Raw genomic sequence first — 15,744 nt, forward strand, 5'->3', positions numbered from 1 at the left:
ACACATTGAGATTTCTGGAGATATACGACTGCAACGACAAAATACGAAAATACTTTTTAGACTACCCAATATATATGTACACACATGCATACATATGATATGTGTTTTATATGATTATTATTAACAAAATACAATTTCTCGGTTCATCAATCTCACTTTTTCATATTATTTGTTTCAATGTTTCCAACATATGTGTGTGTGAAGGGTTTGTATTTACATATGTGATATTGGAAGACATTTTTCGTTCAGTTAATGGGTCTATTTGTGTTAAATATTCGTGTGACATTTGATATGGTGCATTTGACAGACTAAATAATTGGTAACTACAGTTATATTTTTGACATGTGTTAATAAAATAGTTTGTTTGTTTTTCGTGACATGTCAACCACGATTGTCAAGTTTGGCTCATGTTTTTATCATCTCACGCGATTCCACTGAAATTTACTTTTATTGAGTACAAAATTAAAATATTCCATAAATGAGCCAAAATATATTGTATATGTGTCTTTAGCTTATCTACTTTTGACATAATATTAAAATTTGATTGCTTCTCGTCTCTAGCTGGTAGAGAGGTAGATGGGGTGGATGCCTGGCGAGGCAGCTAGGTCTTTGGGGTATATACGACGATTTCTTACACTAAAAGCCAAAATTAAAAACAAATATTTCTTTGCGTACTAAATAATGTCCCAAAATTACACATTACATAAGTACATATATGTATGTATGTATCTGTATTTCACACATGCGGCGCGACTATTTTGATGTCAAAAAATTATAAACATACACCGTTATATTTATTTATTTAAAGGCCCGCGTTATTTGGCGATCGTTTAATCGGCCACCTTGAAGAGGCTTTTATAGCACTTCTTGCTCATATGTATGTTTGTTTGTATGAGGCTGCTTGATCCTAGCTCAATGCCGCAAGCGCTGTTGGCGGGGGTGTGCTTGTTCAAAGGCCGCGGCGGTTTTAGTGTCTGAGTGTAGTCGTCATAAAAATCTCACTCCATTCCCTGGCGTTTTATATTCTATGTGGCCAGCATTTATTGTAATACAACAAAGGCGATAATACGAGCCTTGCCACACGCGTGCGACACACTAACACGCTTGCAAATGGTTGCCGGCGCTGCGGGTTGCAAATCGTTAACATCAAATTGTAATCCAAAATTAAATTCAAATTTCTCTAAAGTGTATGTATACATACATATACAGTCACACATGCACCGCTTGCTTGTATGCGTTGTACTTCAGCTCTTATCAAATGAATGTTGGCCGCCAGAGATGCTTATGTAGGCAATGAAGTTCAAATTCCCGATGTTTTTAACGATACTAAAAAGCCGTTTAACATAATAAAAGGTTGTAGGCCAAGTTATTGCCGCCTAGCCAATATATAGTATGCTGCAGCAATGCAATGAGTGTGATAGCTAATAATCGTGTGGCAAGTGACTTTGTGGTGGCCAGCGGCTGTGTTGTTAACGACACAGTCAGCGTCAACACCGTAATTCCAGTTGAATTGTGTGACTGACAGTTGCTCGCTAAGCCGCTTGTTGTTTTTGTAGTGTTAATGAGAAGAATATATGAAGAAATTCATATATTCATATGACTTTTACCACACGCTCGACAGACCGTTGAGGATCCCCACCTCCCGCGGATACACAAAGTTTCCAAACGTGAAAATTTAATGACTCTGTTAAAATTAAGGCCATTCGACATGGGTTTTGGAAGGCAGATATGTGGTGGCGTCATTTATTGGTAGTAAAAAGTCGCTTTGAATTATTCAAAAGTTTATTTTTAACGACAAATACATTCAATACAAAAACAACTTTTTAATATTTTGGAATTTTGGGTTAAATATCATCGACATAGCGTAAAATTAGGTTTTAGTTATCATCATTGCATAAATGCAACGAGAGCATCATCAAAATTGTTAGTAAAGGAAACAACGAGCCAATAATATAAAATACAGTTCAGTGAATAGTTGTCATTGGGAATCAAGAAAAAACCAGAAAGTGTCAGATAAGTCGAATGAACTGTCTGTTCTTTTTTCTGCAAAAAAATATATTTTTGGTGAGAGAGTTTGCGGCACCTGATTTGCTCACAATATCAATCAAAGTGTGTTTGATGAATCCATTTAAAAGTTTGAGAGCCTCGGGTATAAATCGTTCTATCTTTTAAGTTGAATCAACCTGAACACACGGTGCTAGGGTTTCCAAAATCTGTTCAGTTGTATAGGAGTTAACCCCGAAGGAAACTAGATACCTAAGTTTAGCTTGAACAGGGTATATTAAGTTTCCCACAAATCTTGTAACATCCAAAAAGGAAACAACGGGGACCCAATAAAGTATATAGTATATATTTATATATAAATGTTCAGGCGAGTCGATTTAGCCATGTCTGTCTGACCGTCTGTATATACGCGAAGTAGCCAACCCCCCCAGTATTTTCAGATATCGATCTGAAATTTTACATACATCGTTTCTGCCCAAGAAACTGTTCGTTTGTCGAAACTACCGATATCGGATCATTATAGCTTGTAGCTGCCAAGCAAACTGAACGTTCGAAATTAAGTTTTTGAAAACTTTTTTTTTATTGGTTATCGTCTTGAAGCACATACTATCATCCAAGGCAAAGCAATATTATCTTTACAAACTGTTCAGATCGGATTACCCTAACATATAGGGTTTGACCGGGAAGTAATAGGACTGAGTCGATTTAACAAAATTTATTGAACCAATCGTTACAATTATTTAAAAAATTTCAAAATATCCTCTTTCTGCGTCTATGCAGCACTGCCAGCGTGATTTCTAAGCATTGAAGGCGTCACGGAAGGCAATCTCCGGAATAGCCTCGTCCCGTCTCTAGCTGTCGTCTTAAAATGTGTGCCTTTCATCGGCCTTTTCAAGCATGGAAACGAAAAAAGGCCGGGGCCCATATCTGGGCTGTTGGGCGGATGCGGAATCGTTGGGATGCTGGCCTTCGTTAGGTAGTTGTTCACAAGAAAAGCTGTGTGAGCCGGGGCGTTGACGTGGTGCAACTTCCAATCGGCTGCGAAGTCCGACTTCCACGTAAATTTGGCATTGACGGTTTGCCCAGAAGGAACCAATTCATGGTGTACCAAACAAAATCGAATTCTGTATAGAAACTTTTTTATTTGTTAAGTATATTTATATAATGTTTTTTTCATATTTTAACATTTGGCGCTCATATCGCAAAAGTATTGGGTCTAGTTATGGCTTTACGGTTCTTGATAGATTAGATACTGATAGAGACCGATTAATTGGTAAACAAATAAAAAATGTAACTAATAAATGGTTAAATCAATCAAATATTAAAAAAAATTAATATTTTCGCAATGTTAAATTTTTCCCAAAATATTGATGAACATTTTTCCCACAATGATTTTCACACTTTCAACACGATCCCAAAGGAATTGAAATTATATCTGCATACGATGCTTCATATGAAGGATAACTGTTTTACCGCCTCCCATATACCCAAATCTCATCACTGCTTAAATTTTCGTGAGAAAAGTTTCGTGCACTTGTTCCCCCGCATACGCCCACAGCAAGTGCACAAAGGTGGCAAAGACCAACTACCGAGCACAGGTCATAAATTTTTTCGGAAACATTTCAATTTGTGGCAGTGCGACCGCATTAATTTTATGCCCATACGAGTGTGTCAATGGCCATTAATTCTCGCCCTCAATTGATTGAATTGAAATGTTCCGCTTTGAATCAAAGCCCAAGCCGGTGTGTCAATGCCAGTGACAAGCAATGTGAGGAGAGAACGACCCACCCCAGCAAACAAAGTGCTCATGTATTGATTTGTCATTAATGTCGTCATACAACACCCTACACACATGATTAGTATGCTTGTGTGAATGTGCAGTGGCAAATACAAAAATAAATATGTGCCCAAGCATTTGCTGCGAATCCCGGTGGATTAAGCGCACTCGTGTGGCAATATCAATAATTGCGCAAACAAGTGTAATATGCCGATGAGGGGGAGGAGGAGGCAATTGATATATTGCGAAAAATTTGCAATACCGTTAACTAATAAATTACAAAGACAATGATATTCTAATAAGTGCTTTAGTTCACTTGCTTTAACTTACAGATTCCGTCTGCTCTGCAACCCTTTTCAAGTTGAATCCTTTCGGAACTGTCAAAAAGTCGACATTCCGCGTCATAATTGATTGTCATAATTTTTAAGAGATTAATTTACATTCTCTTGCCAATGCATCACACGAAGCCAACTGGTGGCAGACGAAAATAGTTCTTTAATTATCATAATCCCTCCCCGCAGTCCAATCGGCCACGACTACGCTTGTTTGTGTCCTCTCGTGCATACTTCGAGTACGACCAAGTTTTTTGGCAGTTCAAGTAAAAATTAAAGATAATTACGTTTTAATCATCTTTATTGCGCTTTTTACAACTTTTAAACAAATTGCGGTTACTACGCTTAGCTCCTGTCCCTGTCCCGTCTGACTGGCTGTCATATGCCGCAAATTTCCTGGCATCTCATCATGGCAATCATCCCTCAATTAGGGGATGGAACACCGCATTGAAAAGTAACGAAAAGTTTCACCACTTAACCGCAAATTAGAATGCTTGTATGAGAGTTGAACGAGTATGGCACACTGAGCGTGCTTAACCTAACTTTTTATGAATTGCCAATAATGGATATAAAAATAAGCAATGTGGTAAATAAGGTGACTGAAATTGCGATAGGTTTAGAATATCATACTTATTTTTTTTTTTTTAATTTATAACGAACATTAATGAACCAAATATATACCATTTTGGTCCACCACTTTTTGCCATTTTTTCGCTAGAGACATTATTCCATCAGTGCAAAAATTTTCTGGTTTCTCGGCGAAAAACTGCGACAAGTAATTTTCGCAGGCTTCTCTTTAAGTCAACTATACTTCATTAAGTTAGTTCTACATTGAGTGAAATAAATGGTAGTCCGATGGTGAAAGGTCAGAGCTATATGGTGGATGCATCAAAATTTCCCAGCGAAGCTCTCTCAGTTTTTGCCGAGTCATTAAAGAGGCGTATGGTCTAGCGTTGTCCTGATGGAAGACGAAGCCCTTTCTGTTGTTCACTTCTGGCCGTGTTTTTAGATTGCTTGCTCAAATTTCATCAGTTCTTGGCAGTAAAATGTAGAATTAATCGTTCGACCAGGCTGGAGCAGCTGATAGTGGATGATTCCTTTCCAATTCCACCAAACACTCAGCATAACCTTTCTACGCGTCAATCCTGGCTTTGCAACCATTTGTTTAGCTCCATCTCACTTGGACTATGATCTTTTCCGCACACTATTATCGGATTTGATCCACTTTTCATCTCCTGCTACCATTCGTGTCAGAAATGGTTCGATTTCATTTATTTTCAGCAAAGAATCGCAGATTTTAATTCGGTGCATTACATTTTTCACAGACAATTCATGTGGTACCACATCACATCTAGCTTCTTTTTGAAACCAGTCTTTTTTAAATGGTTCCAAACCGTTTGATGATGAATGTTAGGTTCCTTAGCGATGTTATGGCTCCTTATGTGACGGTCCTGGTCAATCATCGACTTTTTCAACGATAGGTCGACCAGAGCAAGGCGCATCTTTCACATCGGAATTTCCAGAACGGAAGCGAGCAAACCATTGTTGTGCTACATGAATTGATACATCTTGATGTTTAAAATCTCATCTTTCCAACACTATATGGTATGACACAAAATGATTGGTAGCACTGGAGATGTATGACTGATATACGACCGACATCTCTTGACAAAATACGAAAATACTTTTTCGACTATCCAATAAGTATGTATTTTTGAAGAAGTTCATTTTTGTTTTCAGAACTCCGTTATTGATTTGAGATTCTTTGAGTAATTTTTGGTTGGAGAATTAAATGAATTTTTATGGCGAGAATTGTCATCAATTTCGCTTCAAATGGCACTGCATCCCTGCGTAAATCAATTGGTATTCGCCAAAGCTTTGGGAAAGCCGGAGATGCCATACTTTTTGTTTGCCGACCAGCACTCGACTTGTTCACGCTGTGTTGCACAGATCTAATGAAGATTTACTTTTAACGATTTTACACAAATTCCAGTCCAAATATGCCTTACTCACACACACACATATGTTCCCGTTTGGACATTTGTTTTGTGTGTGCGTGTGAGTGCCGCAGATGTTGCCGCAATTCATTTTGTATTTCTAACGGCAACGCTTGCCATTGACCATTCCGTAAAATATGGCGGCGGTCAAGCAGTCGAGTGTTCGCGTTTGTGTGAGTGTGTGCCTGGTGTGTTTTCGTACATATTCGCAATAAAAGCATCGAAATGCAAAAACAATAATCGCTGAGCTACAAATCCTACAAGCAATTATAAATGTTGTAGCAAACACAATTTTTGTACACATGCACACAGACACACACACGTATGCGACACATACATTTCCGCATTTATGGCCATTTTGCCAGAGTTGTCTGCTGCACGTACACGGTATAAATTGGAGAGAGTGAAAGCAAATCGCTTGCAATTGCCGCATGTCGCATGCCACTCTGATGTGTATTCTAGCTACTCCAGCGACAACAACAACAGCACCGCCGCATGCAACAATATTGCAGCAACACTTTATACGAGTTGCCATTATTCTTTTGCATTGCTGTTTTTGTTGTTGTTGTTGCCGCTGCCATGTTGTGCTATTGCCAGATTTATGTGCACTGTATGCGGATATAAATTCTAAATACGCGATCACAAACCCATTTCCTATGCGGCAAACTCGGACCAACACTTTTTCAATCGCCGCATTCGCCTCCGCCCGCATCACACACACCCCCACATGCCTGTGTATTTATGCACATTTTGTGTCCGACTGCTGCATGCTTGTAGTTTGGCTTTTATTGCCACTGTTGTGTCATGGCGCTGCCAATGATTGCGAGCACAGAGGGTTCTCTGCCGAGCTTTTTTCAATTAGCATGCTCGCATTGATAGTTTGCCATGAAGTGATTCTTCTAAATTGCTTCATTGCGCAATTATTGCAATTAGGATTGCACACCCGCAGCACTTCTCTTGGATTGTGGGAGTGAGAGGCCGGTGGGTTGCTGCAAATCGACAAAGAGTGCCCGTAATCGCCGCTTGGTGGTGGCGGCCGCTGCTGTGGTCAGTTCAAGTGTTTACAATTCGCCCCTATAAATCAGTCGGTTGTCTTTTAATCCGTTTTAATTGCTTTTGGTTCTCGCTGGCAACCATAAACGTGCAAATGTTTATTATAGAACATGCGTAACGCTGTTATTGCTGTTGACCGATGCTGACGATGTCGCTGCGGCAGGCTATTAAACGTGTCCATTTCAAGCACTTGACCATTATGAAGGATCTTAGAGGCAGGAGTCTCCCGGAACCGACGAATGCGTCCGCAATAAAGCCCTTGGGATTTTGGGTTTATCCGTCTTTTCGTGGTGAATTTATTCAATTAAACTTATTTTCCAATAGTTCATATTTTCTACAGAATAGTACCTAACCTCCTCAGAAAACTTCGTTAGAATTTAAATAAGTTCCGAAAAATTCAAAATTTGATTCGTAGATAATTTGAACTTAGTTACATGGGGTCATTGAATCCCAATATATTAAAAAAACATGTTTTGAGTACAAGTTGGTATTCCTCCATTCGGCTTTTGTTGCAAAGAGTTAGCACTGGACACTTTGTGTGCTTGTGCGGTTTTGTAACTGTTTTTTTTTGTTGTTGCTGCGATGTGGCGACATTTTGTCATTTTTAATTGCTGCAGAAGTAGCATTTGTATTTAACGATTGTCGCTATTGCCCTCAGCTGGCGCAAGTGGCAGGGACTCTGGCGGGAGGGCTCAACTGCGACTCACACGCCCACATGTACTCGATAGCCACTGCGACACATATTTTATCCATTTATTGCCGCAACGCGTAACATACGGAAACGGAAGTGCTTAACACACATACACATACATGAGTACGCACATTCCAACTCTGTCGCACGAGCGTGTGGTCAACACGCATTTAAATTCAATTTGTTGCTGCCACTGGGCTCCCATGTGTGCCATGGCGATTCGTTGTCCACACGCTCACCCACACATATGCTCCTCCATCTATTCGTCCATCTGAGCTGCTGTTTCGATGGCCATTGCTGCTTGCTGACTACCAGTATGGCTTGCTGCTGCTGCATTCTTTGTTGTTAGCGGAAGACAAATGTGCCGGAGAAGAGCAGCGGCGAGTGTTGTCTCGGCTATATTGTTTCCCAGGAATGTTTGCACTGCACGCTCGCAAGCGATACATGAAGAATTGCAGTGCCGCCTAATCCTTGCGATGCGTGTTAGGTTGCTGCTGTCTTTTATTGCCTTCCAGTAGAGCTCACTTTACTCCTTTTAGCGCGAGCATGGCCAGCTGTGCTAGCAAATTGTCCATTAAAATATGTATAGAGTACAATTTGGGGTGCGGGCAAGCAAGTTTTGGATTTAAAATTCCTCCCATTTAAGGATTTTTACTTAAAATGAAAATATTCTGAAGTAAATGGAGATTTTTGAACAATAAAGGTGAAAGGAAACTTATGAAGGTTTGTTTTCATTTTGATGGATATACGAGAGATTTCAAAATATTCGGTTTTACAATTATTAACTGAAATTGAAGGTCTAATAAAAATTAAATTAAAAGTTAGTATGTCGGTTTAATTTTTATATGGAAGCGCTCATATACATCTGATCTTATTAAAGCCTTTGAATTACCAATTAAAGCAGCTGTACACACAAATCTGAAGGACGGCGCTCTCCCACACCTTGTCCACTAAACAATCGAAACTATGCGCTTCCTCATTCTTTTGTTGCTTTCCTGCAATACAGCCCACAGCCGTCGGGCATAGCCGCCGCCGCCTCCGACTGTCACCACGGCGCATTGTCGTCGACATGTTGAAATCTCACCAATTTAGCGCCTGTCAGAGAGTGCCCGGCGATCTCCGCAAGCGCACAGCATTGGCTGCCGGTCAGCCGTCCACCGCCGCGCGCCCTTTATGTTCGTATTAAATTCATTTCATTTAAACGAGATTGTGTGGCATTAAAGCGTATTGTTGTAAGCATGCCTTCGGCTCGCGGGCTAACGTGTTGCATAAGCCACATATTTATGACATTTTGATTTGCGTGAAATTTGCTTTATGCACGCAGGCGCGTCGTCACATAAACGCCCAGCAATTCAACAGTCTGCTCGCTGATTTCATATCGTTAGCTCAACGTGCAACAAACACCTCGTTCTGCGTTCTGGAAACTACACAAATACGAGTATTAAATGAATGCGGCTACACTTCACTCGCATTTCTGCACCTTGTTTGATTCAAAAGAAAATCATTTTTAACTTTTTGCACCTTTTCCCGGCACGGAGGCCACCTCAGCGAGGCGATGGCTGCTGAAACTGTATCACTGCGTGTCGGTGGCGCACATGCGTGCGGCACATGCTGCCATGGACTGCCCTTCTGACATCCTGCTGCTGCATTGGAGGTGTTTGTGGCGCGCGTGCGCATGCAGATCGCTGGTATCAACGCCACCCTCCAGATCTTCGGAGCCGGCTGCCTGCGACTGCAGCGTGTTTGCATTGCCAATTAAATGAATATATGCGTGCATGCGGCGTTAAGTGTGCAACAGACGCCAAGCGAAACATGCAAAAAAATAAAGAAAATACACAGGAGAACGTAGCAGAAAAAAACCAAACTAAAGCGACATATTTTTGACATTTTTATGAGCGCTGCGCACATATATCAATTTGCACCCGAGTGTTGTTGTTGGTGTTGCTGCTGTAGCTGGCGTGCATTAAATGAAATTCCACATAAACGGGCGCCCACGATGCCATTTCATAAATGTCCATTGAAGTAGACACAGCGGCACGGAGGCGCGCTGGCGTTGATGGCCAGAGGCGCCTGCGCTGCCGTGTGGCTGACGCTTCTCTGCGCGCTAAGTGCCGTTGCCGAAGCCGGCTTTCCTCTTGCTGGTGCGCGCTGTCCATTCATTTTCGCGGATCTGCACCCTTCCTTACACCAGCTCGGGCCTGGCAACGCGACACATTTCGTGCGAATATTATTTATTTGCTGTAGCAGTGCCAGCAACCAAGCAAGAATCGAAAAGTCGAAGAGTCTGAGAGTTAGGTATTTATCACACTTTCGCATTCACATTTTTAGGCCGCTTTGACGCGTGCGCTACAGAAGGTCTTCAGTGGTAACACACCTTCCGCAATGGAACAGAAATTGTTTGCTTTCATTTGTCTCACACTTGAATATAATTGTTACAATTACTTTGTATAGAATTATTAAAATAGCAAATAATTATCTACAACCATCGACCGGGTTCAATAAGTCGCTCGCTTTTTTCGCAGCAATTTTAATCGTATGCTAATTTGAAAAACAAACCGATTTATAAAACAGCGATTGCGACAGGCGATCGCATTAACTGAATTATTATAGCAAATACGGGCGATAATTTGCGGTGGAGCTCGGTGATTAATGCGGCAATCAACAGTCAATAGCAATAGTTCAAAGCGCTTAAAACTAGCCATAAGAATTAACAACTAATTTTCTATAATAACTAAATTGCATGTACATATTTTCGCATGTTCAGGTGTGCGCATATGGCGACACAGGCGTCGTTGTTGTTGTTATTATAAATATCAACGAGTTGTTGAATTGAAGTGATGACTTGCAAATCAGCATTTCACAGCTTTCAAGTGACGATAATTGCAACAAATTACAGTTTGCCCGCGCGCATACCGCGTTTACCGCTCGCAACGCAACGCATTAACATAAACATAACTATTTATTTGCATATGCACATTTGAGCGCGATTAGCGCAAGCCGTCGCTAATTGCCAGCTAACTGTTTGATTTAATGGCTAACGGCTGGTGTAGCTCACCGCGCGGCGTTGTATGCCGCTGCAAACTGCGCCTGCTGTTGTTGTTGTTCTAGTTGCTTTTCGATTTCACTTCTGCGCTTTTGCGCTTTTATTTGAGTAAACTTTGACTTATGAACGCTGCACCGATTGCGCCGATTTTTCAGCACGCTGCACGAATGCGGCGCTGTGGCGCTCGGCGCATGCGCATAAACTACACACACCAAGCTGTAGGTGGTGTTGCGTGTGCTGCATGATGCGTTTGCTGCGTGTGCATTGTCATCTCCCGTTGTTCGGCGTCTCATAAATTTCTGTTTTTATGCATCGATCGGGAAGACGGCCGTCTGCTCGCTTTATTTGTTTGTACAGCAAGTTTCGACTGAATTATGGAATAATGCAAAGATTTATTTGCAGAAATTTAAAGTGTCAAAATAAAGCTGCGAAACATGGTCAATACAAATTGCATGTGGTAGAGGAAAGCAATCAATAAAAATGTTATAATTGAAGAGCGACTTTAGCGCAGTTAGAAAACGAAGGTGTCGTGAATGCCACTGATATATATTAATGGCCTATCATCTTCTTTGGACCTCTCACTATGAAGCAAAGTATTAAATATATTCCCGGTGTCCAACTAAAGAACATCTATAGGTAACTACAATTATTAAAAACTGAATAGATTAAAGTTATTTCAATTACACCCCAAAAAGTCTTATATATTTGCCATGTTGCCAATTTTCCACACACTGTGCTGTCTGCTTATTATCACACATACATCAAAACTCGAATTGTTGCCTTACAGTTGACCTACTGCCAAAAAAATAGAGGCCATAATTGCTCCCATGTAGTGAAGAAGTTATCGGAATATAGGAAAAAGAAGTGAAACGGAACAGCATTAAATTAATAAGAATGTTTAGGTTTCCCAACACCTTCGCTGGAAGCATTATTCGACAAAAAAATCATCTCATAGTTTCCGATGGCTATATGAGCGGCATCTTCAAGCATCAGCGATCGCTTTCATCATCCTCACCATCATCAACATCAATGTCGGTGTCTTTATCGGCAGCGGCATCAACAGCACTGGTAGCCACAACATCGTTTGACCGACTGCCGTTCTGTCGATTAGCTGTCCATCCATCCGTTCGCGCAGCCGCAAACGCAATCATTTCTTGCGTAAATCATCAAACTCGCACGCCACGCAGTCTGCCGAAACGCGATCGACAGCAATTGCTGCACCTTCATTTCAGGAAGAGATAGCTGGGAGAGGGATAGAACGCATTCTGGTTCTTCTGATTTTTGATGGTCCGCACATTTCGTCGGTGCAATTATTTATGTACGAAAACCCAGACATAATTACAGGGCGGCACACAGTTTTCGGAGTTAACACTTTCGTAGTTGGGAAAATGCCGCTGGCGTATTTTATTAATGCAACAAGCGGCCGACAAGTCGACTAATATAACAGATGAATACTGCAACACCTCGTAGCGCTTAGCATATCTGTGGCTAAGAGTTCTCACTAGATGCTCTGCTTTCTTTCGATGATGGATTTTTGCTGCTGTTCCTTTAAATATTTTATGATTAACGTGTCGTTGAATTTGGTGTGTTGCACGCATAGCTTTGAAATTTGATAAGCGCGTCGAGTTGGTTTACGCGCTATAGAGCCTAAGTCGTTAGAGGCTTTTTGACGGTGTGGTTGAAGTTAAGGCATAAGCATTCAATGAGCATCGTGAACTCTGAAATGCTTGTCTAACGCCAGTTCTTTTAAAAAAGGCCATAAAAAATGCAAAGTGAAGGAGCCTTATCCCTGGACTTGGATTCCGAAGTTCAAGGTCCGTTTTGTTGGGTAACTCTCCGCAGTTTCCTCCCCCCGTGGATCCGCACCTGACCATAACGACAGCATTTATTAAGAATTAAGAATAAGCACTGATTACAATTGAGCACAGCAATCTCAGAGTTCTCTTAATCGAAGTGTTCGCGTACCGCACAATGAGAGCTTGCCTTACAAATCAAGCCTTATCAGTGCCTTCGAGTGAAGCCGCGGTATATATACATATAACTCGTATATCTACAGGGTATGAATAACGCAGTCATCATTTACAGGCGGTAATAATCGCTGCCTTGTACTACAATAACAAAATGCAATCAAAACGAATTGATCGCGAGAAATATTATAGACAAGAGAAACCGATTTTAGTACCCTGTTTATGGCACGCCGAATGCAGCAACAATCATCGCCTCAACACGTATTTATTTCAGAGCTTATACATACCGTTGTTGTTGTTGTTTGGGCCATCGAGATGTTTTTGTTTGAAGCGATCATTGCTGCGATTGTCGTCTATATGTATGCACATACATATATACATATTCACGGTGGTTGTTGTTACTTGTCACTTCTCTCAGATGTTCACTAATTGTTGTTGCTTAACGCGGATATTTTAACAACTTTATTATGAACAACCAATTAAACCGCATCGAGTCGATTTGCAGTTAAAGGTGAAAATTACACACAAAAGTGGTGGCAGAGCCAGGTGAAGGCTGGGAAGGGAAACAGAAATAGAAACCAAAAACTAAAACTTGTTGCTTGCCCCCGGCAACATTTTGCCATCTTCATTCACCATTCACCAAACGATGGAGCCATTAATGTCTTGGCACATGTCACCAGCGAATTTATGCACCGAATGAAATAGAGTTTGCAATTCCAATGGAACGGTTGACTGGTGTCCATACAAGTGTTGCCTCATACCCATTTGGCAGAAATTGTTTTCAAAAAAGTTGAAAAATTCAAGACTTGTGGAAGCCCAAAGTGGGATGTAAAATTTTGATTGAAAGTCGGTTCTACTAATTCAATGTGCGGGCTGTTTTGGGCGTAAAAAGGTTGCTGAACAGTGTAAGGCGATAAGCAAGAAGCTGGGAATTTCCGCGAAATTTAAATTTTCTGACTTCTGTGCGCTTAGTGCTCGTTGTTATCCGCAAGTGAGCTGACGTACTTGCTGCCGCAATAATGACTAAAATAGGTGAGATGAAATTAATTAAATTTAGCAAGTAATTAATGTGTTTTTAAATGCCTCAATTAGCTGTATTGTTGCTTGGTTTGTTACACCTGCAACTCACGAGTAGTTTGGATCGTCAAAGTCGTGTTGACTTCGCCTTGAATTTCTTCAAAACAATCTCAACATATCAGCCAAATGAGAACATCATCGTATCTCCCATCTCGGTGCAAACCTGCTTAGCGATGACCTATGTAGGCTCTGAAAATCAAACGGCAGCTGAAATGGGACGTGTGCTCTCTCTGGAGCGATTTGGCAGCAAAGTGGACGCAGCCGTCGAGTTTGGTGACTTCATACAAAACGCAGTCTTAGCTCCCCAAAGTAAACTAGAAATGGCAAATCGCGTTTATATTGATCAGCGACTAAATATTGTACCCGATTACTATGAGTTAATTAGCAAATACTTTCGGTCTACAGCGGTATTGGTAGATTTCGCAAGGAATGTGCAAGCGGCGCAAAAGATCAATGTGTGGATAGAGTCCGCAACGCATGGCAAGATAAAAAGTTTTATTGATCCATCCGTTTTGACCGCAGACACGGCTATAGTACTGGCGAATGCAATATACTTCAAGGCGGAGTGGCTTTACCCATTCGATCCGTCGTACACAGTTCCACGAGATTTTAATTTGAACTCGGCGCAGAAAGTAAAAGTGCCGATGATGTATCGGACAGACGTGAACATAAAATATGCTGAAATGCCTGGACTCGATCTGGTTGCCGCGGAGCTGCCATATAAAGGTACAGCGCTCCGCATGTTGATACTGCTACCAAATCAGTTAGATGGTGGAGTTGTCAGATTGGAGCAGACATTTAGTGGGAACGCATTGCAGCAAGTGCAGCGTTTGTTGAGAGAAACCACTCTGGATGTCGTGCTGCCAAAGTTTAAAATTGAATTCGATTTAAGTTTAGTTGAGCCTTTGAAGACGGTGAGTAATTCTATTTTGAATAGTGACTTATAAAATACTAATACTAATAATATTATTAATACTAATCGTATTATTCAGATGGGCATGAATTTGTTGTTTTCTAATGCTGACCTCCCAAATATGGTAACTGGTGCCAGGGGCCCGCTTTATGTCTCAGAGGTTAAGCATAAGGCATTTATTTCTGTGGACGAGAAAGGTTCAGAGGCCTCAGGGGCCGCATGTAAGTACAAAATAGCTTTCAAGTGAAACATTACTGAGTCCTCCTCTTTATTCTCGCAGACTCGCAAATACTAGAGAAGTCAGGGCGCTTCTTCCAGCCGCACTTGAATATCGATCGGCCATTCGTATTCATCATTTTGGACGATGATGCGATCTACTTTACTGGGCATGTGCTGAAATTCTAAGACGAATGATTTATTGGCTTCCAATCACCGATGTGGCGCCAACTGGAGACTAGTGATTGCTGCGGGCAAATTTCAAATTTATAGTTAGAACCAAACGTCATTAGCGGCACAAATGTGGAGGACAAGAATCATGAAAATAAAGAGTGTAGAAAATGAGAACTCAACAAATGATTGACTTTGATTTCTAGTTGATTACTCACCAATCAGTTGAAACTGCTAACAAATTAACGTTAATCATTAATTATTGACTGACGGTGTTGAAGAATCGCCGTTGAACTACACGGTTGTAACGACCTACGTGCATGCGGTGGGTGCGAATCAACTTGTTGCCGGCCCTGTAAGAACGATAACTCGAAAAATGTTAGATTCGCATTTAACACAAACATTATGATGGTTTCTGAGAATATTTTATTTATTTTTATTGAAATTATAAAATGTGAGTGACCACAGTCCGCAGCTTGTTAAACTCTCTACTCACACTGCGA

The 15,744-nt window shown here is 41.0% G+C and overlaps 1 protein-coding gene across 1 annotated transcript; it reads left to right on the plus strand.

Moving 5' to 3' along the window:
* Positions 1 to 13,826: 13,826 nt before the first annotated feature.
* On the plus strand, positions 13,827 to 15,427 carry LOC120769387 (serine protease inhibitor 42Dd-like). Its single transcript, XM_040096357.1, has 4 exons — positions 13,827 to 13,896; positions 13,957 to 14,855; positions 14,934 to 15,075; positions 15,135 to 15,427. Exons 1-4 carry the CDS (start codon positions 13,884 to 13,886, stop codon positions 15,257 to 15,259), a joined length of 1,179 nt encoding a protein of 392 aa, XP_039952291.1. The 5' UTR covers positions 13,827 to 13,883; the 3' UTR covers positions 15,260 to 15,427.
* The last annotated feature ends 317 nt before the right edge of the window (positions 15,428 to 15,744 follow it).

The sequence above is a fragment of the Bactrocera tryoni genome, chromosome 2 (assembly GCF_016617805.1).
Source record: "Bactrocera tryoni isolate S06 chromosome 2, CSIRO_BtryS06_freeze2, whole genome shotgun sequence".
Classification (NCBI taxonomy): domain Eukaryota; kingdom Metazoa; phylum Arthropoda; class Insecta; order Diptera; family Tephritidae; genus Bactrocera; species Bactrocera tryoni.